Consider the following 26,245-nt stretch of genomic DNA (forward strand, 5'->3'; position numbering starts at 1 on the left):
TAGTAAAAAATTAATAAATAATTCCCAACAGCTAATGACAGAACTGAATCTTCGAAACTATAAATATACGTATTATTAAATAATATGAATATCAAAGGGCAAGATGGATCTGATAACAATTGGTAAAAAAAACAAGGAATTCGAGATCGATGATTTTCAAACAAAATATTTTCTTTTGTTTCAAATTTATGAACAAATAAAACAAAGACGTTTTTCAACCTTCTGTGCTCTAACAACGAACGGCCAGACAAAACTTTTATTACCTGTAAATACGAGGAAATGATTATTTTATTTCATTCTTACTGCATTAAACCCATTCGTTTTTTTTATCATCAAACGTGATTTTTCTTTTTTATACTGTTTGGTTTTCTGTGCCAACAAACAACTAAATTAATGGAAATGTGTACAATGGAAGATAAATAAACACAGTGTTAAAATAGACCTGGAAATGTCGATTTTTTTTGTTTCATTAAAGTTGGTGTCCTTTGGTTTGTGGACAAATAATATGAAGGGTGAGTTTCTTGCTCAAGTTCTGTGATAAAGTTTTAGCGACTAGTAATTCTAGAAACGATAGACCAAGTTAATTTACACATGAGTAAAAGTTATGAAACTTAGTCTATTATGGGATGTAAAAGAAAAAAAAACTAAAACATAACTAATGTGGTTATATGGGTTTATTTAAAGATTAGGTACAAATAAAATAATTTAAAAATATAATATATATATCTATATACATATAATAATTATTGTATAAGCCATCACGTAATTTAGTCAATTTAGGAATAAATTAAAATCAGTTGGTACACTTTTATCTTCAATCGTTATGGTTATTTCAGGTTAGATACATTATTTATTTTAAGGTATTATACATTTCAAAAGAACTGTTGGTCTGCCATCGGCTTATTTTTGCTGAAATATTTGTTCACGTTTATCTCTTAAATTGTGTTTTCTCAGATATTAAATAATACTATTAATTTACAAAACTATTACATAAATATACATAAATATTAAATAATTTATTAAATTTAAAACTGTTAATTTTGTATTGTATAGTAAAATAGATTTGATTGAAATCAAGGTGTATTGGTGTAAAATGTATAAAGTCAGATATTGAACTTTTATTTGTATGAAATAAATAAGAAAGAATCACAAAGATTTGTGTAATAATGTAGATCCACCTGTGAGTTCATTAACTTTTTTGTAATTATACTCACACTTAATTTGTTTTATCGTTGGATGATATTAAATTAACATATATCTACCCGTATACGATATATGTCTAAATAGTACGTCTAGACAATATGAAACCCTAATATCTACATGTCTAACTTTACCCTGATACACATTATTATAGCACGTTGCCAGCATTAAATATTTAATAATATGTATAATAACTAAATAATTGGCCAGACTTTACAGTATGTCCGTATATCCATTAAATTAATCTTTAATCATTAAGTGCGTCATCGTATAGGTTAGTGTAATTCTCATAATATACACCAGTCGAGAAAGTGTAAACTTTATAGACACCGCGGATTAAATATTATTATACGCATTATACGTGGGTGGGACAACAATCGACGAGTTTAGCGAAAATAATATGGTCTGACATAGTTACCGCCGTTAGTTGTGCTGTATACAATATGCGAATATGGAAATTTAACAATCCCATTCCGGTGCCACCACAGTATTGTGAAATGTGACTTTGAATATCGAACGTGGTTCGCAACGGCTGTGTGTTATGGCATTTTCGTCAATATTTTTCGACATATGGCAGCGGTGATTTTGGGCCAATGGTCATTTAACCACCGTTTCTAAGACCGGATTGGGTACACGTACTGTTTAATAAATACAATATTAGGTACAACAATATTTGGACACTAAAAATGCAGTTCTAGATTTCATAACTCTTTTATATGCAACTATTATTAAATTCAAAATGTAATGACCGTCAAATCAATATATTATATATTTATATGGATGTAATAGATTGTGTGTAATATATAATTTTTTTTTTAGTAATAAATATTTCTAGGTATTTTTAATAAAAATATTGTATTGTTGAAGATGGAACAATTTAGAGAAATCGAGGACCATAGATAACACACTAAAGATTTAGTTATTGGCAATAAATCATATGGTATCTTTATTCGGAACACTACCTCTGATAATACTAAGTGTTGAGTTATTCGTAACCTTTAAGTGTTATCGATATAACTTAATATGAATTCATTAATACACATAATATAAACTTACTCATGTGGTTCATAATCCTTACAGGATCTATTCCAATGACTTGGCTGCTTTTAATTGATTTCATCTCTAAAACTTTATGGTCGATATAAACTTTATTCATCAGTTTACTGTTTGTTAACTTAACAACATTATCAAAAACAGTAGGTATAATGGAAAGATTATCTTTTAAAATTTACTTATTACATGTTCGGCCTATTAACAACTGTTAATACAAGTCTGGTTTTTGAAAATCAGTATGTCCACTGCAGACAACAAGTGTCTCTCATATACACTCAATACGCTGGAAGTATTAATACGGTTTAATCCATTCGCCTCATTCCCAACTGGGGTAATACATTGCATTTAATTACATATAATTCCGCATTAGTTGTGCTGTTGCCTGGCGTCCGTCTAAGTAAACTTGTTAAGATGTTTAAATGAATTTGCAAAGTGTAAGCGCTATTTCCAATCCTATACTCATGTGTTTTCCACGAGATTTTATTTCGACAAAGCCGCTTCAAGTTTAACGCTTATTAGCACTCAGCTAAGTTTTGTGTGTAACGTTTCAACCATTTTTTAATGAAGGAGATTTTTTTAAACTTCTATTTAATGTTATGGTATTTGCGTATAGTAAAAAACAAAAAAGATGCATAAAGTAAGACCGTGACTAATAAACTAATATGTTTAAAAATTAATGTATATTAAAAATTTAAACTAAATCATAAATAATAATAAATTAATGTGGAGATAAATACGTTTTAAGGATATGTAATTAAATATTCAATCAGGTACAGAAAATAAAACACTGAAATACTCAAAATATTGAAAAAAGTAGTAGTTGATTAACAAACGTCCACTCTTTATTATTTGGTCACTAGAGTAAAACAATATAACTTTAATTATTTAATCATGGTTTTTCATTTGGTAATTTAATTGTATTTTTAAATAAATACTAACTAACACACTTTGTTTTAAAATTATTACACATTTATAGACAAAAATTATGCTCAAAGTAATCCAATAAGTTCATTGAGTATAGACCATTGTTACATAAAGGGTTATTGTTTTAAAAATAACAAATGAAAATCTAATATTCTTTAGTATATAACTATAAAAGAAGACATTGATTATTAAAACTTAATCGACCGTGAAAAGAGACGTTTTAAACAATGAGAAGAAAGAAAATATAATTGTATACACATTCAATTTATTATCAATGGAAAATGTAGCCATTAGTAAGTCAGTTTTATTCTGATTTAATATTAATTTTGATCAAATAGTATGATGTTTGAAGTTCGACAAAAAAATGTTCAGTGAATTGTGTACATTATACAAATGTTAAAATGTTAAACATAAATAAATATATCATGCATAAATGTGTTTAATTATAAATAAAAAATTATTAAGTAATTAAATTTTCTTATTTAATTTGATGTTATTCAATTAAAACGGTTATACGTCATGTTATGATTCTAAGAAGTAACAGCGTAACTTGGCATTTAATATAGATATAGGTATGTAAATGTGTATTTTATTCTTAATCCAAAATATCCGTTTTTGCAGATTGCCCTGAACGTTGTAAAGCTCTCTCAAAAACGACCTCGTTTTTTTTTATAGCAGATTTTTTTTTTGTTATATGAACATATTGAAAATTTGAAAATATATACAAATCAACATCACTGTTTTTAACATATAATTATATATTTTATTATATTTTTAGTGATTTTATATTAGAAATAACTAAATAAAACAAAAATGTATGTCAATATAAAAATAGTCGATTTCCTATAGGTATATGATATACAACATAATATTATGTAATGCACAAATTGCTTATAAAACATAAGACTATCTTATACTATCTATGTTTTTTGCATCCATCTATTAATATGTGTAAGACAATATTTCACTATCTAAATAGCTGATAATTGCGAGGTTATAATTCAATATATATATGAAATGATTTTTACTGCAGCAACTAGCATTTTAGAAGGTTTAATAAATTTTAACTTTAAATATATAGAACAAAATAAATACATTTGGTATACTATAACTCAATTTATATTACTCATCATGTATACAAATGATGCAAGATAAACTCAGTGCATGTAATTTTGCTAAGATTATTCTCAACTGATTAAAGTGAGTAGTAAAGTTTTTCCTGAATCATGGTGCACCACTCATATAGATACCTAAAATGGGAACACAGAATAACTATTTCGGTGACTTGTGAAATCTAGAACAATTCGAATTTCATTAGTTTTATACCTCACACTATCATAAAATAAAGCAGCACTCATTCGGCTTCGTATTAAATGCACGGGATGTTGCAGAGTCATGAAGGAGGTTAATTTATTTCTCTGTCGGTTGATGTGCTACAGACATTTTTGTATTTTTCTCAACGATTTTTATGTCACATCATCAATGATGTTGCTATACAGATCTTTTGCAACTTTAAAGCTGATTATTATAATGGCGTTGATGCAAATGTATAGTGATTGAGATGAACTTAATGGTGTTTGTTATGCAGATTAATGGTATTTACATATAGTATTTTGATCTTTAAATTTTTGCTGGTGACTAATAGAAAACATCCGAGGCCTACGACGTTGTTTTCTTTGTAAGACTTATAATAATATTATTATTGTCGTGCGCACCAAGCTAGAGGATAAAGAGAGATAGAGATATATTAAAAAAATGTATATATACAAACACACATAAATATATAAGGGGGAGTGTAAACTACTGGGGTTATAATTTATAATTTGAATTGCACCGATGTTGTTCATTATTTATGCTCGTAAACACTGGGGTAGCTAAATTTCCAAATCGTTAATTTACATTCATGACATAGTTATAAAATACAACCAACATGAAAAATTTTTCATGTAATTAATTCAGAAATTTTGTACTTTTTGAGTAATATGAGTCTATTATTTAAAAATTTTCAAAATCCGGTTACTTCAAAATGTGTTTATCGTTCATAGTTTGACATCGAAATTACAGTCACTGAAGAATTTATGATAATTAAAGTATGAACACCAAAATTTATCTTAAATAAAACAAAAATATAGTTTTTGTTATAGTTTTGTATAATTATTGAATTATAACACATAAATATTAAAAAAATAGTAAACACAGCTTAGAATATTTATTTTTAAAGTAGTGAAAATCTATCAATTTTAACTGCGGTATATATTATTATACCATTTAAATGAAAAGATCAAAAAAGTTAAAAGATAATAATTATTTTTCTATAATTTATATACCTTTAATAATACAGAAGAACAATATAAATAAAAATTTTGATGTGAAACATCTAATGGCGTGGTACGGTATAGTTAGACCGACTGTGGCGTGGCGATGCCCCACTCGTAGCTCGTCGGCTCAATTCGCCGAAGCTCGGCAAAAAATTAATAATAATAATAATAATAATTAAAAAAAAATAATAATAATTATAATAATAATTTTCAACATTATTACAAAAAGAAAATTGTTGATGTTTCACATCTGCCAGGCGTCTCGCGATGGCTAATTTTTTTTTTTTTAATTAGTTTTTATTTTGCTATATATAATAGATAATTTGTTTCCGAGTACATGTTATTATTTTAGTCTGATGCTTCAAAACTAGCAAAACATGATTATATCTAGTGTACAGTAAGTTATTCATTTTTGCAATTCGAATAATAATTTGATTAACGGTTGTGTACGTAGTAGTAATTACTAATTTTGAACACCCGTTTCTATCACTAACATTTATAAATTTGCCTCCTTTCGCTAGGTATTTTTCTTATACATTTTATAGAAATAGAAAGAGACATCAGAGACAATGGGCGAATAACTGGTGTTTGCGTGTGACAAATAAACATTGTTTGTTTTGTCATTGTTGTTGTTATTTGCAGGCAGAAAATACTTAGTTATTTGTGCATTTATGTGCGCGAGAAAGAGGTTTTTAGATCAAGAGAACTTCAGCTAAGTAATTTGCCCTATGGGGGTAGCCTTTTTGACGAGCTGGCACTCAGAGGGCGGTCATGCGGTAATACCATGTGTTCTATTATATAATTTTAGACCTCAACCTTGTTGCTGTTTTATGAATATTTTCATTCTGCAGTGAAAAATATATAACGGACAATGATATAAAAAGAAAACTAAATAATGTCACAAAAATCCATATGATTTCGACATTTAATATTTAAATTTAATACATACCAAACGATAGTTGCATGAAATATGTTTCTTACTTTCTTCAATAACTAAAAATCACACCATATGCGATTGCTCTAAATACTAGATATTTTATACTTGACCGCGAACAAAAATTTGTGCATTTGACAAAAGTTTTAACAAATAGTTCTAATTTAAAAAAACATACAACAACTTTTGTTAAAATATTTATTCAATTGTTGCAAAGTACTTGTGTGAAAATAAAACAAATATTATGCATAGAATTTTTGAAATTATTATTTAGTTACCACATATATTGAAGTACATACCTATTCTAATAATTAAATATTATTACACAAGGAATAAAGAGGTCCGCCAAATATTTAAGAGAAATATTCTTATAAACTATTCTAGTTATAAAGTAAGTTTTAATTGAAATATAAAATACACACATGAACTAGGAAGATTTTAAATTATTTATAAAAAAATTATATTCCTATTGACTTTTATGAGTTTTAAAGTTTTAATATTAAGTATAATTATAAATGCATAATATATTCTGCTTATATATTATAGTTTCAATAAAATTTACTTAAACCGTCATAAAAATTATCAAAATTCTCTAGACCTATAAAACAAAATAAATTATAATATGATAATTTTTTTTTTTTTATCAAATTAACCAATTATTTTTATAAATTTATTCTAAAATTATTATAATAAATAAGCAAATTAAATATATTCTTTGTTTATAATTAAAATTATACAAAAATAAGAAAATTAAAAGTAGGTATTCCTAATTTTGATATTAATTTAGTTACAATATTTGATTATTGTTTTTTTTTTAATGAAGTCTTACATATTACTGTATTTTATGATATAAATAAAATTCACTTTTTTTAATTTTATTATTATTTATTTTGGCCTCAAATCTAATAATACGTGTCTAATGAGTAATAGTTGTAATGCAACTAATCTATTCTTTCAAGATGGTGTACGTCGATAAAACCTAACCACATCAGTATACTCAAAAACATTACGAGACGTTGTCAGACCTGAAATAATCGTTATAATAACGACGCACCATAATATTCCATGATAAAACTAGATTTTCTAAATACTTATATCTAGACGGCATGTAAATTTACGGTAGTTGTTTTAAAAGCGTCTTTTGTGGTACACTTTGTTGTAAGCATGTAAATTACCTATAATTTACAAGCATGTTTTTATTTTTAATTAATTTACTTTTGATGTTTCAAGATTTTTTTCAATTTTCTTCAAGTTATGTTTGGTATGTGGGTATATTATAATATTATTTATTCATATTTATTTCGTATGAACCTTTTTATATTCTATTAGCTGTACTTTTAATATGGTAATTCATCAAATTATTATTAATTATATTTTATTTTAATCTGAAAATCTCAAATTATAACTTTAAATATTTGTTTGAATGTGATACAGGTATATTTATACAGTATTTCAAAATGTTTTTTTACCATAGATGAAAAAGTCAGATTTTGTGTCTTCATTATCATTTTCAAAGAGTCAAATCTCAATTTTATATAAACTACTAAAATGTTTTTGGTTTTGTTATTATTTTGTTTGCATTTTTATGTTTTATTTCTACTGTTCATTTTCAAGAGATAGTCACATCATGATTACAAAGCACTTTTAAGTTGGTATACTATTTTTTTTTAATTTCCCTTTTGATATTTCGTTTTTGTGGTTTAAATTAAAAATAATAAGCGTTGTTCATAATATCATATTTATAATTATATTTTTACCAATAATTTTATGAATCTCTAATGCATATCAATCTAAAATTGTTTATTATTATGTTATATTTGACCGTTAGGTACCACTAAATGTAAGGAGCATCAAAAAGTTTTAAATTAAATAAAATGAAATACACTAATTTGGGACGTACAATGACATATATAACCATACAAAAAACATAACTGTTTTCAAATAAAAAAATTAATATAAAGATGAGGACAATTTTCTCAAATTACTATGCTGCAATAAAGCTTGGGTCTTCATTGTTTAGGACGAGAAGAAGTTAGAAATACAATATCAATATGGATTTGAAGAATAATAATAAGGATTAATTAGACAGAAAGAAACTTAGATGTATTAAATCAAGTGGAGGGGTAAGTATGTTGCATAATTCCAAAAAAATGATGAATAAATTGGTTTTTATCTGCTGAGGCACAATAAATTCGTTAAAGGTTAATAAAGGACGAATAAATGGAAATAAAGGAAGAGGACGGTTAATGAATGCATTTACTGTAGAAATTATGAGACAAGCTGGTACGCTGATATGAAAAGACTGGCTATGAACAAGGACATAAAAAAATCATAATGAAGGACATTATTTCAAAATTAACCGTAATGTAACAGATGTCGAGGTACATACATCTATCATATTCATTTTAATCCGCAATTATAGTCAATTTATTTAGAATTATTGATATTAATCTTTAAATTAAAAAAAATAATAATTAAGGTACTAATTTAAACATAGATAGGTTGTGGAAATAATACACCTAATATATAATAAACCAATTAATTTTAATATTATATTTTAGTATTATTGTGTAAATTATATAATTAATATACAAATCTAACTGATAGCACGAATGAGTTATAATCAATACTATTGATAATACAGTTTCTCCAATGTTGACAAAAGGGCGATGAATATTAATGACGTTTTAATTATCAATATCAATTATAAGTGAATTGATAGTTTTTTTGAATGTTTATATCGCTATAAATATATTAGAAGAAAAGTATGGTTATTAAAATAATTGAATATTATAGATAATTTCTAAAGAATTTTGAAATATATGAAGTTTGGTGTATAGAAGGTTGATTTTAGAACTCTCTCGTGATGAAAAATCTCGTACATTGAAGTCGGTTAATTATTTTAAAATAAGACTAATATGTAGTATACTATTGAAATTTTCATTTATATTTTTCATCATTTACAAAAACTATTAAAAATTAATACTAATATTTACAATAATTTAAAATGGGTACCAGCGTTAATGTTATCTATCCTAAATAAAGATTTATTCTTAGATATTTATGAATTAATTTAGCGGTTTATCCTGAGTTGTGACGAAATTAAATGGTTTTTTCTTTTATAGGAAAACAATATAAAAAGTTTGTAATTAAATATTTGTTATAGTATTATATAGTCTATATTAAAATATAATTTTAAGTTTTTTTATCAGTGATAAATGTTTCTGTATGGCTCTGATTTTGTTAGTAAGAATTGTGTATTTCGAATTTATTCTCTTTCTTTTTTAACAGTATTATTTCTACCGTATGAGTTTTTCTGGTTATAAGAACTATAACTGAAATGAAAATGTCGACCGCAGCTTTCAATTAAACTTACCGTCGTCGGATTGCCATTGTGATGTTGATGTACGACGTCGCATTGGAGTTAGTTACTATACCGTTTCTATTTCTATTTAGTATTTTTCAAATGGTAGGTTTCAGTAATTGTTACTATACATAGAGTATTAATTATATAAAAAAAGCGTTACTGCAGGAAAAAAAAAAGTACGACAAAGATATTGGGGGTGGCAGTGTACGGTTGGAATGTTGTGTGTAGATGGAAAAATACAAAATAGAGTCTTCGTTTATTTGCGAAAAAAAAAAACTAGAGGAGTCAAAAATATAAATTATGATTGAGAAAAAAAACCTTTTGAATTGCGAATACATACAATGTATCTTCGTGCTTTTTACACCGGAAACAACACATTTTATTTCCGGCAGAAATAGCCACGGCTGACCTGGTCGGCGAAACAAAATAACACGTTCATGCGTAGTGACATTTGGACAAATAGCATATACCGCTAGACGTGCATATCCAGTATCTACACGCTCACACACGTTTAATTTTATATATAACACAATAATACACCTGTACGCGTATGGTAATATAATAGGGTACGTCAATTCACAGTAGTGTATGGCGTATTGTTTTGAACAAATTTTTCTAAATAATAAGACCATAGCGAATATCTATTTATGGGGGTTTGGGCGGTATGCACGCGTAATTTATTCAATGTGTTTTATTTGATTTAAAATGAGTACTTAACATTGTTGTATTCTATGTAAATTATTAATAAAGCAAATATGAACATGGTAAATAGCAAAATAGTAAGAGCTCGAAAAATACCCGGACAATAACTATAATGATTTAATTTATCAGAAGGTACAACTTGAAATACCAATGTTATAATGAAGGACTTTAGTGTGGACTTAGTGTTATTTATTTTCATTGATATTGAAATATTCAACTTTTAGTTTTTTAATTATCGAGGTCCAAACTCTTACATAAAAAAATCAGCTAATGAATTTGAGCTAATAATTTCATTGATTACGTTACTATTAAGAGCTTGTAATTCTGTCGGGTATCCAAGAGTTTTAAATAAAATACTTTAATAAGTTGATAATTGACTTAAACTGAATAATTTAACGCTAAAATCTTCAGTTAAGTTCTGATTTTTTAAAAGAGATAAAGTAGAATAAGGAATAAACATAAAAATGCCACATTTCCGTAGTTCAGTGTTTTTTTTTCATTAATTAATTAAGTAATATAATTCATTATTTTGAATATTTCAAAAACAAAATAATTGCGGTTTTTTTATATTAATATTAAATACTTTATATTTAAAACATATCTTGAAATATATTTAGTGCTATAAGGTGATAGACTGCCTCCGCTCAGAATTATTTTTTGTATACAATAACATATCATTGAATTCAAATTTAACACACTTATTACCCATACCCAATCGAAAACTACTGTACTGAACGATATTCACTATTCTACCTTTTAAAGACATAAAAATATTAAAATTCAGTTAAATATATTATATTTTAACATTAAGAAATTATTATATTATTTAGAAATAATATGTTATACATATAATTCCGTATTTAATACTTAATGTATTGTTATCTAATACTACAGTTAATGGTATAAAAAATACAATTTGGCAGAAGCATATTATTTTCGATGAATGAGAAAAACAAATTATTTAGTGTTAAAATACATGGTTGTCATATAAGTTAGTGAAAAATAACCACTAAAAGACTATTTTTAAAGGTCTCAAGGGCTCGATTCTACCAACGAATATTTCCCAGACAGTAATACCTGTAATAAAACTAAATTTAACTAATTAAAAATTCAAATCAATGAATTTTTTATTTGAAACTCTGTAATCTCTTTGATATATTTTAAAATTAACTCAACAATACTATTTACAATTTGTATGACTATAATATTATTTATTTAAAATAAACTTTTCACTCTATATTATTGTCGTTTTCATATTTGTAAAATATTTACGGGTTTAACCATAAATTTATAAAAAAAATATTAAAAATAACAGAAATTTATTTGGAATTTTGCGTCAAAATTGGTTAATCAAAACTCATAATATTAAGCCATTTATACACGAAAAAAATAAATATTTTTGCTTCTTTTTATTACTGTTTTTATTTTATAATTAAATTTTTTAAGAATAATTACTATAATTGATATATAATTTTACAATAGTTTCTGTTAATAATATAAACTATGTTAAGTATTTAGGATAGTAGACCTACCAGAAACTATTTGTAATAAATTAAAAGTATTCTAAACTTATGATGTGTGTAAAATATAGATGACCAGCCAACGGTCATTCCTATTTGATTAACTAGAAATTTAATACATACTTGTGGAGATAAATGAAATATTTTCATAATAACTTCCTACTATTGTAAATTTTATACGAATTCCAGTCGGGATTATTCTTTCACTATGAACGGTCGTTATAACCACCTGTACAGTGTACATTGCTTTAATATTATTGCGTTTTATATTAATTAAGCAAATGTTGTTGTCATCTCGCAGTAACCATTGTAATTAAGACCAAATACCTTTAATCAACAAAATTAAATATAATTGACCAGACGAAGAATGGAAAGAAAGTGGATTGTACCAAAAATTATAAGTCTACCTCAAGCAACAGAACCATGCTGGCATTTTGCCTATTCTGTTAACTCCTATGCGTTGAAATTGATTGAAACTGTTGTGAATGGAACCTTCAATGTGACCTTAAAAACAATGGCCACGGAAAATATATCATTCCAGACGTGGTCACTTTCAAAAAACAAAATTATGTCACCTTAGTATTTCATTTTTCAAATATTTTAAGTAAATAGTCTTTGGTCCTTCTATTTAAAATATTTTTCAATTTTCTTATCCATAGCTTCAATCCAATACCCTCTGAATCCATCCTAATCTCTTAACGTTCCTTCTAAAAAAAATAAATCACATCAATGTTTCTAAACAACCACATTTCTCTATAACAAATGGAGAATTTTTAAAATATGTAACAAATAATCGATTCCACACCACTATCCAAATTAATAGTGATAAATAAATAATTATAATGATTAACAGAATTGCAAATAAACTCCCACAATATTATCACACAATTTTAATTTAATAAGTATTAATTTGTTATTATATTTTTTGATAGATTTCAGTAATTTAAGTAATTTAAAAAAAATTGTTTAAGGAAGGTAGAAGAAGTCCATAATATTCTATGTAGAATACTCATTATTGAATTAAAAAAAAATATTTGGGTTGGCGCGTGATTTTGTTGTAAAAAATATTAACATTTGGTTACATTAACATGCTTAAAATGCAAGAGAGGCTAAAAATAGTGCATGTATAGTAAAAAAATGAGTATATAAAATAACAAATTTTGGTATACATTTTTATATATATATATGATATTATAATAGTGCAATAATGAAATACGTAATTATCTACGTTTTTTCTTTTCATTTAATATTGAGTATTTTGTTTTTGTCGTGTGTCATTGATTTTCGCAGGCTTATTAAAATAGGCAATAAATAATGTACAAATTTTAATAATATTATAACTTATATGTATAAGAATTTAGTATAAAATACATTTAAATACGACTAGTAAATAATTATGTATTCCAAATGTTTTAATTGTTGCATTTCGTCAAACATCAGTCACTGATACAAACACCAATATGATTTGATTCTCTTATAGTCTTACTTCTAATAGGTTAGGTATTAAACGTATGTAGAAATGTACATATTTTGTATTGAAAATTGAAAATCAATATTAAAACATTAATTATATTTACGGAAATATTATACATTATTTCGTGTAGGTCATCAATTAATATATTATAAAATATTAAAATACATACCTACTAAAATTGTATAGGTAAGATTTTAACGGTGGCTTAATAGTAAACTTATGATTTTATCCATTTTACAAATGGTTGAGGTAAAATTAAATTTCTATAAAAGTCTTTTACTTTAAAAACTCACGATTCTGTATGGTTTGATTTACATAATGCTCACAAGTTGATTGAATTAAATATAATATATATACTGGGTAATTCACCTTGCTTTATTTTTCCTCCAATAATGCAGTAATTATATTTTGATTTTTGGAATTTTTAAATTTACTTAAAAATTATATTTCTGTATATTTGAGATGCATTGTACCTTTTAAGAAGACAAGTGTCATGTGTGTGTTTTCGATTTAGAACTTCCTTTTTCTACTTTAATTCAGCAGACGATTTTTTTAAAAATGTATTTAAATCAAAATTCAAATGTGTATTTTCCGACTTAGAGCTATATAATGTATTTAGGTTAGTAGTCTATGATAGTAATCTGGGAGTCTGGCTATGATTATTTAAACAAAAAATTTAAATATATTACCTATGTAAATTTAATATTTGTTTAGTTATATTCTATAATTATTCAAAAAATTATTACAAATTGTAAATTATTAAAATATTGATATTGTTTACCCGCCATCATAATTTTTAAATTAATTAAAAAGTAAACAATATATATTCTTCCCGTTTTATCAAATCTAACTGTTCATAAATACAAAAAAAAAAAAATACAAATTACGTTATAATATATTTTGTGTTATGTGAATAACTATTTTTATTTTTATGATGAATAAAATAACTAGAAAACTACTCGTTCAAATTTTGATTTATTTACATAAATATATAAAAAAAATTATCTTCTGAATTATTTAAATTAAAAAAGTATAATTTCGCTTGGAAAATATATGTTTGTATCACCAAAGAACATTCCTAAAATTATACGAAAAATCTCATGTATTTAAAAATATAATTAAAAATTTAATATAACCAAATTTTAAATAATTGTATTTAAAATAACGGGGATGATCATGCTTGTATGTAGTTATACATAATTTTTTACTATTATTAAATATTTTTCATTATTAATAATTATTATTCAATATTTCAACACCACTGTGAAATCAATGTATGCCTTTATAACAACAATGTGAATATCTAAACTAAGCTTAGTTTAAAAATGAAAATAAGATATTATTGGTGGTAACAGGTTTAATACACAAACAGAATTATTACACATTTACACGTAATTATCATCAATAAAATCATTTAACACAATTTTTAGCGTATTGCACCCGGAAATTTAATATAGCCCACTTTAAGGACGACCCAATTCAGATTACCCGACTTCACAAACCTGCCAAATAATTCGGTCTGCCGGCACTGCTGTTCAAAGTTGAAGTCGACAATAATCCTGCAGGATTGTTGTAGGTAGGAAATGTAGGATATTCGATTAGTGTTTTTTCTTTAAAGTTATTCCATACAACTAGGGTGAACGCGATTAATACGTTAAATCTGCGATTATACGTCGTGTACAGTACTCGGAGTTGGCAAACTATATATAAGTCAATATAACTACCGATTTCTAATCGATTAAAAACTATTTAAAAATAACAGAAAACTTTTAACGTGTAATCATAGCAGACACGTACACAAAAAAAATTTTGGGAGAGGGGTGGGGTTTACAAAATTTAGCAATACAAATTGTGCCGCAACATAATACAACAATTTTTTCCTCGTTAATTGAAAATATTTCGGGGGGGGGGGGGGTTGAACCTCGAACCCCCCCACTATATACGTGCCTGAATCATAGTAATGCACAGTACGTACAGTCCAGTGGTATATCTAATGTCCGTGAAGGAGAAGAAGTGGGGATGATTCAAATTTTTTTTAATTATATTGAAATATTTTTACATTTGAATTTGTTTGCATTTTATTTGATAGAAATTTGACAATTTAATAACCATCTAGATACACATACTACCTACTATACATAAAAAAAAACCAAGAACCAAGTCCGGTGAAGTTCGATTCACCCCTCTCTCAAATACGCCGCTGATACAGTCAGCGTTTCGGACCGCTGAAAGTAGACAATACACGATCGATATATGATTTGTACATTCCCGGCAAGCATTCATTCGATCTATCGTTGTCAATACACTGTAATATATTACGAGTATTTATTATTACTATAATAGATGACACCGTAGTCATTCGTTACTTGGTATGTTAAAGTGTTAAACTACGTACCTACGACGTCGTATAGTGGGTATTTTAAAGTCAGCAGTGATATTACATTAACTATAGTCTAAAGGTATTTCGGATAGTCAATATGATTTGACTTTATCGTGATTGTATATTGTGAATACGCTCAAAACTTTTATTTAAAAGAAAAGAAGTATTCTTTTATTTATTTTTTTTACTTCCTTCGTGCTTGGTAGCTGAACTATACATTCATACCTTTTATTATTATTATTTCTCTCTCTTTTTTTTTAATAAGATCGAATTTCAAATGATTTCTGTAAAAGTATTTAAGAGTTCTTTAAAATAAAACATTCAAAATACCGACGTAGGGATTCGATTAAAAGAAATTCTACACATTTTATGAATATTTTATGAACAATATTTATATTTCAGTATACTTTGTACGGTAATAAACGTAAATCAAATAAGTAATGAAATGCATAAGTGCCAATAAAAATCATAATAATGGTTCTAAGAATTTTAATTTTAATGTTTTTTCTTCGTTTTTAATTGGTTTTATTGTGTATATTATTGGCGAAAGAATCGTTTTCGATTTATAAACTTGAATATTCAAATTATTGTACATTGTAACAGAATTTATCAATATAAACTCCAATAAAGTGTATTTCAGTAATTACTTAACTTGAAAACATGATTTAGAATTTAAGATATTATACAACAAATATAGTATGCTAACGAAATAATCTGTATGAATATTAATAGTAGTGTGATGGCATTTACTAAATATATAATAATATTGTACCTACTCTAAAATTAATTTACCCTCATCGTAATGTATTGAAGTGAATTGATCCTTTTTAATTTATTTGTCGAAAAAGCATCAGCTGGAAACTACTTATGCTGTTCGTGGCATAATTTAATTTATTGAAGAACGTTTATTTTTGATTGTCTAATTTTTTTTTTTTTTGTAGATATATTTTTATACTCATACAACAAAAACATTCGGCTTTTCAGTATTTTCGAACGGTAGAAATTAATTTACTAAAAAAAAACTTTTAATAGCTGATTATAATATAATATTTATTATAAATTTATAAGCCATAATAATGTATACGATATAATACACGATAATTAAAAATAAATATCGCCCGTTCGTAATGAAACGTCTGAGTAAAAATGGGAACTCCAAACAAACAGCCACAAATTAAACGAATTTAAATTTTAAAATACATTTGTCTGCTATTATAACACTCGGCAAAATGCACAAAGAACTGCGTGACTCAGTAATGAATAAATAAATAAATATTCATATTATAGGGGTATGCTGTTTTCGGGAAATTATTTTTGGAGAACAATAGTTTCTAGTAAACGAACATGACCGTATCGTGTATTCTAACATGTACACTTAGCAATTTCCATAATAAACAACGTCGACCATTATTGGGATATCTTTTGTTGGGCCTTGGGCGTTACATTGGATTCCTAAAATATTGTTTTTAAAACCGATATTGTATATCGAATATATAGCCGCGAAACCGCTACGGGGTTTATTTTTTTTAAAAAAAACAAACGTTGACATTAATTTTCCGTAATGTTTGTATAATAACGAGTAAGTTTACCAATCTTTCCCAGGCCCAGGTGCGGTGGCGATGGGCCTAAGCTATGAGTTTTTTTTTAAATATAGTAATTATTATACTTTAGTCATTATAAAATATGAGTAAAATATCAGTACGCAATCACCATTAAAAAATAATAAAATAAATTGGATACACATTTTGAGCTCGTATCTATGGATTGGTTTTCTGTTATATTACTTTAGTACATAATACAATATAATATGTATGTATTACTGAGAACGGATGATACTATTAAATGATTTATTTTATTCTAGCATCATAATATTTAAGTTATTCTTTCTCGATGGAAATTAAGTGTCGAGTTATATGATTTTTATAAGCAAATATGTGACAGTAAAAATAAATATTTATTTTAGATTATAAGCGATGTGCTAGTTTCATAATAATGTGTATATATATATATATATTTGTGTCTCTAATCATCTTTTAAAGCAAAAAAATGATTCGATTTTCAATTTTGAAGCAGATTTCTGGTAGCAAATTGGATTTTTTTTTTTAGTAAAAATTACCTGTCCTTTTACGTATGTTATTATATTTTTTGAAAGCAATGATATTTAAAAAAAATTGATTTGATTTTAAACTATTGCTTATTTATAATACGTGTATCTGTTCACGGTAAGGTGATATCATAATTATTTAATAAGTGCAATATTTTCGGTAAAAATAAATTATACTATTAGATATACTTATTAATTTAGACTCCTTCGCTCGGAAACATTTTTCGTATTCAATGATTAACCATTGATTTCAAATTTAATATATTCATTACAGTGATTTATTCAATTACGAAGTATAGGTACTCTGAAATATCCAATGTACAGCAGAACAATCACATGCTTTCTCAGCTCTTTTATTTATCGATTCTTACAATATTTTAACAATCTGTAAATAATGTTTTACAAACAATCACGTTACCCAATGCGAAATACATAACTAGTTATGTTTTGTTATCTTATCTTACTCCTACCAATACACGGTGAATTATAAATCCTGTTCCTGCTACCCCGGGGCAACGATGAAGTATATTGTACATAAATATAGAACGATAAATAATATTATACCGAGTCGAATGCGTTTTCAGGACTTACCGATCGTGGTGAGTATGGACAGGCAGTACAGGAACGATGTGGCCATGTTCCATTCGAAAGTGCTGTCTCCGGTATCACCGCCGTGGTCGACGATGAAGCTGCCACCGACGCCGGCGTGATAGCTGACCGCGGCCGATTCGATTTCCATCTGCTGCGTGAGGCGGCGTATCAGGTCCTCTTGGAACCGGTTCAGCTCCTGCGCGGCCAGCCTGGTCCAGTTCTCCCGGTACAGTATGTTCAAGTTGACCGTTATCTCCCATATGGTCTCCACGGTCCGGGCGCGGCTCTCTTCGCCCGCAGCCGCCGCGGCCAGCCAGGCGGCCGTCAGGTTCTGCGGTTGTGCGGGCATCAGGCCGGCTTCCCGGACAGGACTGCCGCCGCCGCCGCCGCCGTCGTCCACGTCCACGGCGTCCGCGGCGTCCACGTCGCCCTCGATGCTGAGGAATATCAGCGCGCCCGCGAACGTGTACGACACGAGCAGAGCGCACACGAACGCGTTCCGCAGACAGCTCTTGTAGCACTTACGCTTGGCGTGGGCCACGCGCGCCCGTTCCACGCTGTCGTCGTCGCTGTCGCAACAGAAACACCCTTGGCCGTCGTCCACCACCGTCGTCACGCCGACCGCCGATGACGACGGCGTGGACATCGGGTGGCCGTCGTACGACGAAGCGTAACCGCCGACTGTCGCCCCGGCCACGCCGTAGTTGTACACGGCCGCCGCCGCGGCCACCGGTTGCGAACAGCACGACGGCGTCCGGTCCATGGCGATGCAGCAGCAGCAGTCGCCGCCGCCGCCACCGCCGCCGCCTTACCCGATTCGGCCGTCACTCGCCGCGACCCGATGTAACGACGTCAGTAACGACGGCGGCGATGGGCGATGTGGGCGTAGGCGGAGGTTCTGTCGACGACGAGGCCGGACCGGCGACGTCGACCGAGCATCTCATGGATTCTGGAAAAATAATCGTGATAATATATAATCGTCGTTTTCGACATAATATCATTATTGTTATTATTGTACGGTGCAGATTGATGTGAAATGTAGTTGTATGATTTTACGATATTAGTGTGTGTGTGTGTGTGTGTGTGTGTGTGTGTTTTCGGTTTTATGTTTAAATTTTCAAGCTTGAGGGTGGTTTCTGATAGGTAGAAAATTGGATATAGCCGGTACAATATTGTCTTATCACTTTTAAAAATAATAGGATAAAAATAAAAAATAGGAATAAACGAGGGAAGTTTGAAGCAAAACTGATTTGTTTTTTAATGTAACTTAAAAATAAACAACTTTACAGACTTGAGTTATTCCTCGAGCGAATTGTTTAGGTATAATCATTTTCTAGACATACGATATAATTTTTAAAATATTTGCTATTAGACGTCTGAAATTTTTAACTATTTTTAAAGTTTTTTTTCAATGTATTATGTCATTTTTGTTTATGACTACAAAAACTTAAATATTTAATGCGAAGTTCCTTTAAAATTATTCTAACTGAAATTATGAAATAATGATAATATTTTAACAAAATAATAACGATTTTATTTATTCTATCGTAATTTAAAAAATATTATTTTTAGGGATTTAAAACATTTCACTATATTATTGTTTATTATACACAATGAAATTTTCAAAATATTATTATAATCTACCGTATTATTTGGTAAGGTATTTACCGTATTTTTTTTTTAAAGAAAAATAGAAAATATATGCTAATAGACTACATTTATTTTTTCATTTTTTTGATTACTCGGAATTGTGTAAAAATATAATATATCAACTAAATTGATAATGTAACATATCCAATACAATACAGTTCTCAATAATGAGGTACATTCAATACCTATGTTATCTATTAGTGTGACTCTTGGTTATATTTTTAATTCAAAATCAAAATATATAATATACATGTTCCGAAAAAACTATGCGGTCATTGATTTTGTATAAACGTGATTTTTTTCATGATATTATTATAGGTTTGTAGAAAATAAATATACTTCTTCGGACCTTTTTCTATAAATATATTATTTATGAATATTATCATTAATCACAGTAGATCCTACATGCTGCGTTGACGTCAAAAAAATATAGTTTACAAGCAACTAACATTGAAATTTATACATACATTTGTTTCAAGCTAATACGAGTTTATCATAATTTAATCAAAATATAACAAAGTTTCACTATAAAAACTTATTTTTTACATGGGTGTTTTTTTAAGTATACGAAAATAATATTATGCTTAATATTTTTTTAAATACATCTGTAATGATTTAAAACTTGATTTTTGAACGATAATATGAACAATAGGCACAATGAAATTAAAATAAGATTCTATGTTTATTTATTTATCTTGGTTTATTGCCAAATTCAGTTTTTAAATTAAAAAATTTTAATTCTGCTAAAAATATTAACTGTAAACTATGTGTATTGTTATTTTTTTCTGAACATTATATCACATACATGTTATATTATTTTAATAATTGTGAAACTTGAACGATTTATTCAATTAAAAAGCTCAAAAGTATAGATTTTTTTAATGTATAAACAATAATAGATAAATGTACAATTAAACAGTTTAAATAATATATATGTTATAACAAAATAAATTCACACATTACTTAAAATAAGCATTTAATAAAGGGTTAAAATATAAAATAAAATAAATATTGAACTTTGGGTACTATAAACTACTATCAAAATAAATTTACGAAATATGTTAAATTATACTCTATTACTATTCAATGAATAACGAGTAAGTAGTTTATTAAATCATAGTTTACAAGTAATTTTAATGATGAAGTAAATAATCGTTTTAAATGTAAGTATTTAATATAAAATTTTACTATTTTAACAAAATGTGTCTTTAATATTATTATAATTTTTAAAGTAGAACATTTGTATCTGAAGTAATATATTTGAGTTTATTTGTTATCGTTATATAATTTATTGATAACTTCTTATAATGTACATTCTATTTAAAATATGTATATTTGATCGAATGTTTTTCGATACTTAATAATGTTTATGTCAGTGAATGATTTATTTTTCTTACACCTGTTATTCGACCTTTGCATTTTGGATGTACCTATCGATTTGACTGATTCGTGATTAAAAACGAAATTGATGTTTACTGTCGTTAAAAGAAAAGTATTTCAGTGACGTATTTTGAAAGAGGTAAAAAAGTAAAAATAAATACAATAGTATTTGTTAAAGTTTACAGAACTCGCCTATGGCATGAATAAAAAAAACTCAAGTACTGAAATGAATTGAAAGATTGGATAAACGTAGAGATAGTTGTAAATTATAAAATTATATTTATGTATTGGTATTTGGTTTGTGGAAATATTGTGTATGAGTTATAAATAAATAAATAAATAAATATATTATGATTACTTATTTCGAATTTCATCGCGCTTTTAGTATGTAAATAAAATACTTTTACGACAGTAAATTAAATAGGTAAAATATTTCTAGAATATTAAAATAAAATAATAATAATTTATCAAGTATTTTAAAATAAACATCAATATTAGATATAAATATTAATTTATTTTAAAGAAATCATAAAATCTAAATAAACAAAATTTAAACTAAAATATATTTGTAATTATGATGTTAATAATAACCGTCCTTACTTTAGATTTTTATCGAAACATAAGAGCTACTGCAGCTGCTATTGGATAATACATTTTTGTTTTTGATCGGTTAACATCAAGGAAAAAAGAGTAAAAAGTCATCAAATTTCATTCAGAAGATAAGCACATCATATAAGAATTTAAATCCATGAATCACGAAAAACAGCAAAACTGGTGATGATAGATACGACGACGTAAGTAATCTAGTAAAACAGTTTAAAATAATTTTCCTATCAAAATATTAATCCAAACTGTAAGCATTACTGTCTGTTATTCTTTATTAAAGCTGTTTGTGTGTTTTCTATGAAGTTATTAATTGTATGTAGTAAATAATTTTTAATTTGTATGCAAATAAATGTATTTTTTGAGGATTTATTTAATTTAAAAAATTCAAACAAATAAAAAACTGAGCCGTCGCCGGACGCCTGGTAGATGTGAAACATCAACAATTTTCTTTTTGTAATAATGTTGAAAATTATTATTATTTATTATTATTATTTAATTATTATTTTTTTTTAATTATTATTATTATTATTATAATAATAATTAATTATTTGGCGAGCTTCGGCAAATTGAGCTGACGAGCCACGAGTGCGGCGTCGCCACGCCACAGTCAGTCTCATTACCGTACCGCGCCATTAGATGTTTCACATCAAGAATTTGTTTATGGATTTGCAATAGTTTAGTTTTTATAATATTATAAATTGTTTTATTAATATTTTTGTACATATTGAAAGTAAATTGATATATTTATGTTAGCTGATGAAGATAAAAAAAATAACTTAATCATTTAGTTTTAATTACTTTCTATCAAAATTCTAATAAATATTATTTCAGTTATTGTTTTTAAATCTTCGTGCATAATAAGAAGGTGCCTAGAAGTACATTTATTGGTCATCTTTATTTTATTATGTACCAAAACTAACTCATTGTAATTTAATTTTAAAAAATGAAGTGAATTAGTCACGCATAAATTCAAAACAAATTAGCGGAAAAAAATATGATAATAAGATGAAAAGTTGTATTTTAAATAATTTTTTTTATTCTATTTTTAAGGCAAAAATAAATCTTTTCCGCTCGTTAACGAAGCGAGTGGATATTTTTTTTGTTTGTTTTTGAATATACTTAATTGACTTTAAGTATAATTGTACAAACAGATTAATTGTTTTTATTTTATTAATTTATCCAATCATACGAATTGATTACATCAATGCGAACCACTGATACAATTATTTATAGTAAATTTATTTACATTTTAAACAACAGTATTATACATTTTTAATTATTATATATTATACACATACCATTTATATTGGACTTGTGTTGTTTTTGTTTTTTAAGATAACTTTTAAAATGTTCACGTCCGTTGTTTTGTACATGTATTTATGAAAATAAGGTTTTTCATTTCTTGTTATAATTTGTATGCATTATGTACATTATTATTAGACTAATCGTGGAATTTTGAGTGTAGGTTTATGTTATTATTATTATTATTACCATCATTATCGCTGTTATTATAATTTCCTGCATACATCGCAAAATATCTCGTACTTGAAAAATACGTGACGTAAAAAAAGGGGAAAAATAGTAAAAGCGCACGTATAAGTCGTATACATTATATCCTCGGGGCAATGATGCGCTCATTTTCACTCTTGCCTTTTCTTTTGACGATTGCTTGATTGCGGTAAGTTACCCTAGAAAAAATGTTCTCCTGGATATTTATGTGTAACGTGTACTAATTTGCAGATCCCATATTATTATTATTATTACCAGTATCATCATCATCGTCATTATCATCATCATTGTTACATATCATAGGTATATAATATGTTATATTGCCTTGTTTTTCGTGCTAACATGCTAATATTATTGTTCGTGGGGGAAAGAAAGAGTCATATACATATACAACCGAGATATGTAATATATAATATATAATATGTATCTCTGTATTTTGCATGACCTGTACGGTGTAGTTTCACAATGTCATTTTAACTTTTTCTTAGCAGTGTGGAAATCGGGTTTTTGTAAGTAATTTTGGATGGCGAAAACATCGTGATATATTATATACATTTATATAAACTCCAAAGAGTATGGCACATATTGTTATTATATCTTTTTCAACTTTATCGACATGCGAAACATGCATGTTTAAAATTTTAGAATGATGGAAGAATTTAAAGAGTACCTACCATCTTCCCCGAAGTCATAAATTCCCATCTTAATAGAAAAGTGTTTTTTATTTTTAACTTCTTTTTTAAAAAATACACTCAAAATTGTGCATGGCACATAAAATGTATTATTTTATTTATAACAAAACAACTCACGTGCTTATAATCAAGTTTATAATTTGTATAATCAAATAGTTATAATGATTAACAAATATTATTCATTCTCATTTGATACAAGATATTAAAGGTATCTGCGGCTCGTGTCTTATTCGTATAAGACACAAAATGTTTCTATTAATTATTATCCGACATCAATATATAGTATATAAATCTTGGTTCACATTTTATTACATACTAGCTACTCGATATTCCTCCGGAAGAAATTATTTTTTTATAATTTAAAAACATATGACTATTTTTTGGCTATACAAATAATATAATATAATTACATATTGTAGTTATTGTTATTGCTAATTTCTCAAAATTAAAACCCTACATTTTGAATTTAACCACTGGAGTGGTAAGTTTTATTCTTTTTATTATAGAATAGAGATAAGGTAGGGAAAAATGTTGTTACAATATATTATTTGTTCAATGAATAATATACATTTCGAATGTTAAGTACAAACAAATAGATTATTTAGTTTGAATTTCAATAAATTACAGAAGATAATATAGATAATAATAAAATTAATAATCGATGTCTTATTGTCTTTTACTAATAATTCTATTTTCTACTGCTTAACGTTCGAGATTTAATCTGATTTTTTAAATGTAAAAAAAAAGACAGATAACGTTATCGGTTTATCGGTGAATATATGAAAATAATTGGTAATTAGGTAATATATATATATATATATATAATTATTATTATTATGAGAGGAAACGATAAGGTCAGAGACGTTCAAACCGGTTTCTTTTGTCTCCATAATCACTTTAGATTCTTATATATATTGATTGAAGATTATTTTCTGAGGATGATCAGTACAACAATTATGTTGTTTCTAGCCACATCTATGGTCATATTATTTATTATAATATATTATACATATAGGTACTTTCTAACAATTATGTTGACATTTTATTCATTGACCTTTGAATTTTGAGCAACGAGTGCTAAACAAAATCTTCTTTTTTGTCCATGTTAAATAAAATAATTTTTATTTTATGTTAAATGTAGGATTAAATTAATTATTTTATGATTAAAATATTTATATGATTTGAGTAATGTTAAAGTATTATTATTTAATACTGTTGTTTAATATTAAATATATAGTATTAATATTTTGATGGTACTACAATTTATATGCTTACATTTTGATTATTCAACATCAAAATTGTGTTATATTATAAGCTTTATGAAAAATATAATATAAAACAATATTTATCAAAAGCTAGTGTTTTTAATTATTGTATACGTAACTGCGAAAATAATTGTGAAAATAATACTAAACAAATTAAAATTTTCTCATTCAAATCGGTTTCTTCTTTTATACACGATTCTAAGAAAATATTTCAACATAGTTTTTGTATAATATATATAATGACTATTACTTGACTGGTGTTTTTTATATCCGTTCATAATACAAGCTTACTAAATGTACACTATTATAATGTAATAGGTTTTATAAGTTTTAACCAAACAACATTTTTTTAAAAGATAGCGGAAATTAATGTTAAAAAATATGATCACTTGTTCAAGACCCCCAGTAGAAGTATTCGATGATTAAACCATTTTAGCACTAACGGTTCTATTACATAAATATATTTTATTTGAATCTCTAACATTACAATCGCATATCACGAGAAAATAATGGAGGTATCTATATTTATTACAGAGTGCTGTGTGTTCCTAAATAAATTACGGTCATACTTTATTA

General features: G+C 26.8%; 1 protein-coding gene and 1 long non-coding RNA gene across 2 annotated transcripts in view; both read right to left on the reverse strand.

Annotated features, from left to right (window-relative positions):
- The window catches only part of LOC113556655, a 34,826-nt gene extending 15,496 nt beyond the window's left edge, over window positions 1-19,330 (reverse strand). The window contains exon 1 of the mRNA XM_026961741.2: window positions 18,568-19,330. Within this exon, the coding sequence (XP_026817542.1) occupies window positions 18,568-19,330 (763 nt within the window). The remainder of the gene's footprint in view (window positions 1-18,567) is intronic.
- A 4-nt stretch (window positions 19,331-19,334) lies between these two features.
- LOC113556657 overlaps window positions 19,335-26,245 on the reverse strand; it is a 216,655-nt gene continuing 209,744 nt past the window's right edge. Inside the window, exon 5 of the long non-coding RNA XR_003405539.1 lies at window positions 19,335-19,516. This is a non-coding gene — a long non-coding RNA (uncharacterized LOC113556657). The remainder of the gene's footprint in view (window positions 19,517-26,245) is intronic.

Source organism: Rhopalosiphum maidis, chromosome 1 (assembly GCF_003676215.2).
Source record: "Rhopalosiphum maidis isolate BTI-1 chromosome 1, ASM367621v3, whole genome shotgun sequence".
Classification (NCBI taxonomy): Eukaryota; Metazoa; Arthropoda; class Insecta; order Hemiptera; family Aphididae; genus Rhopalosiphum; species Rhopalosiphum maidis.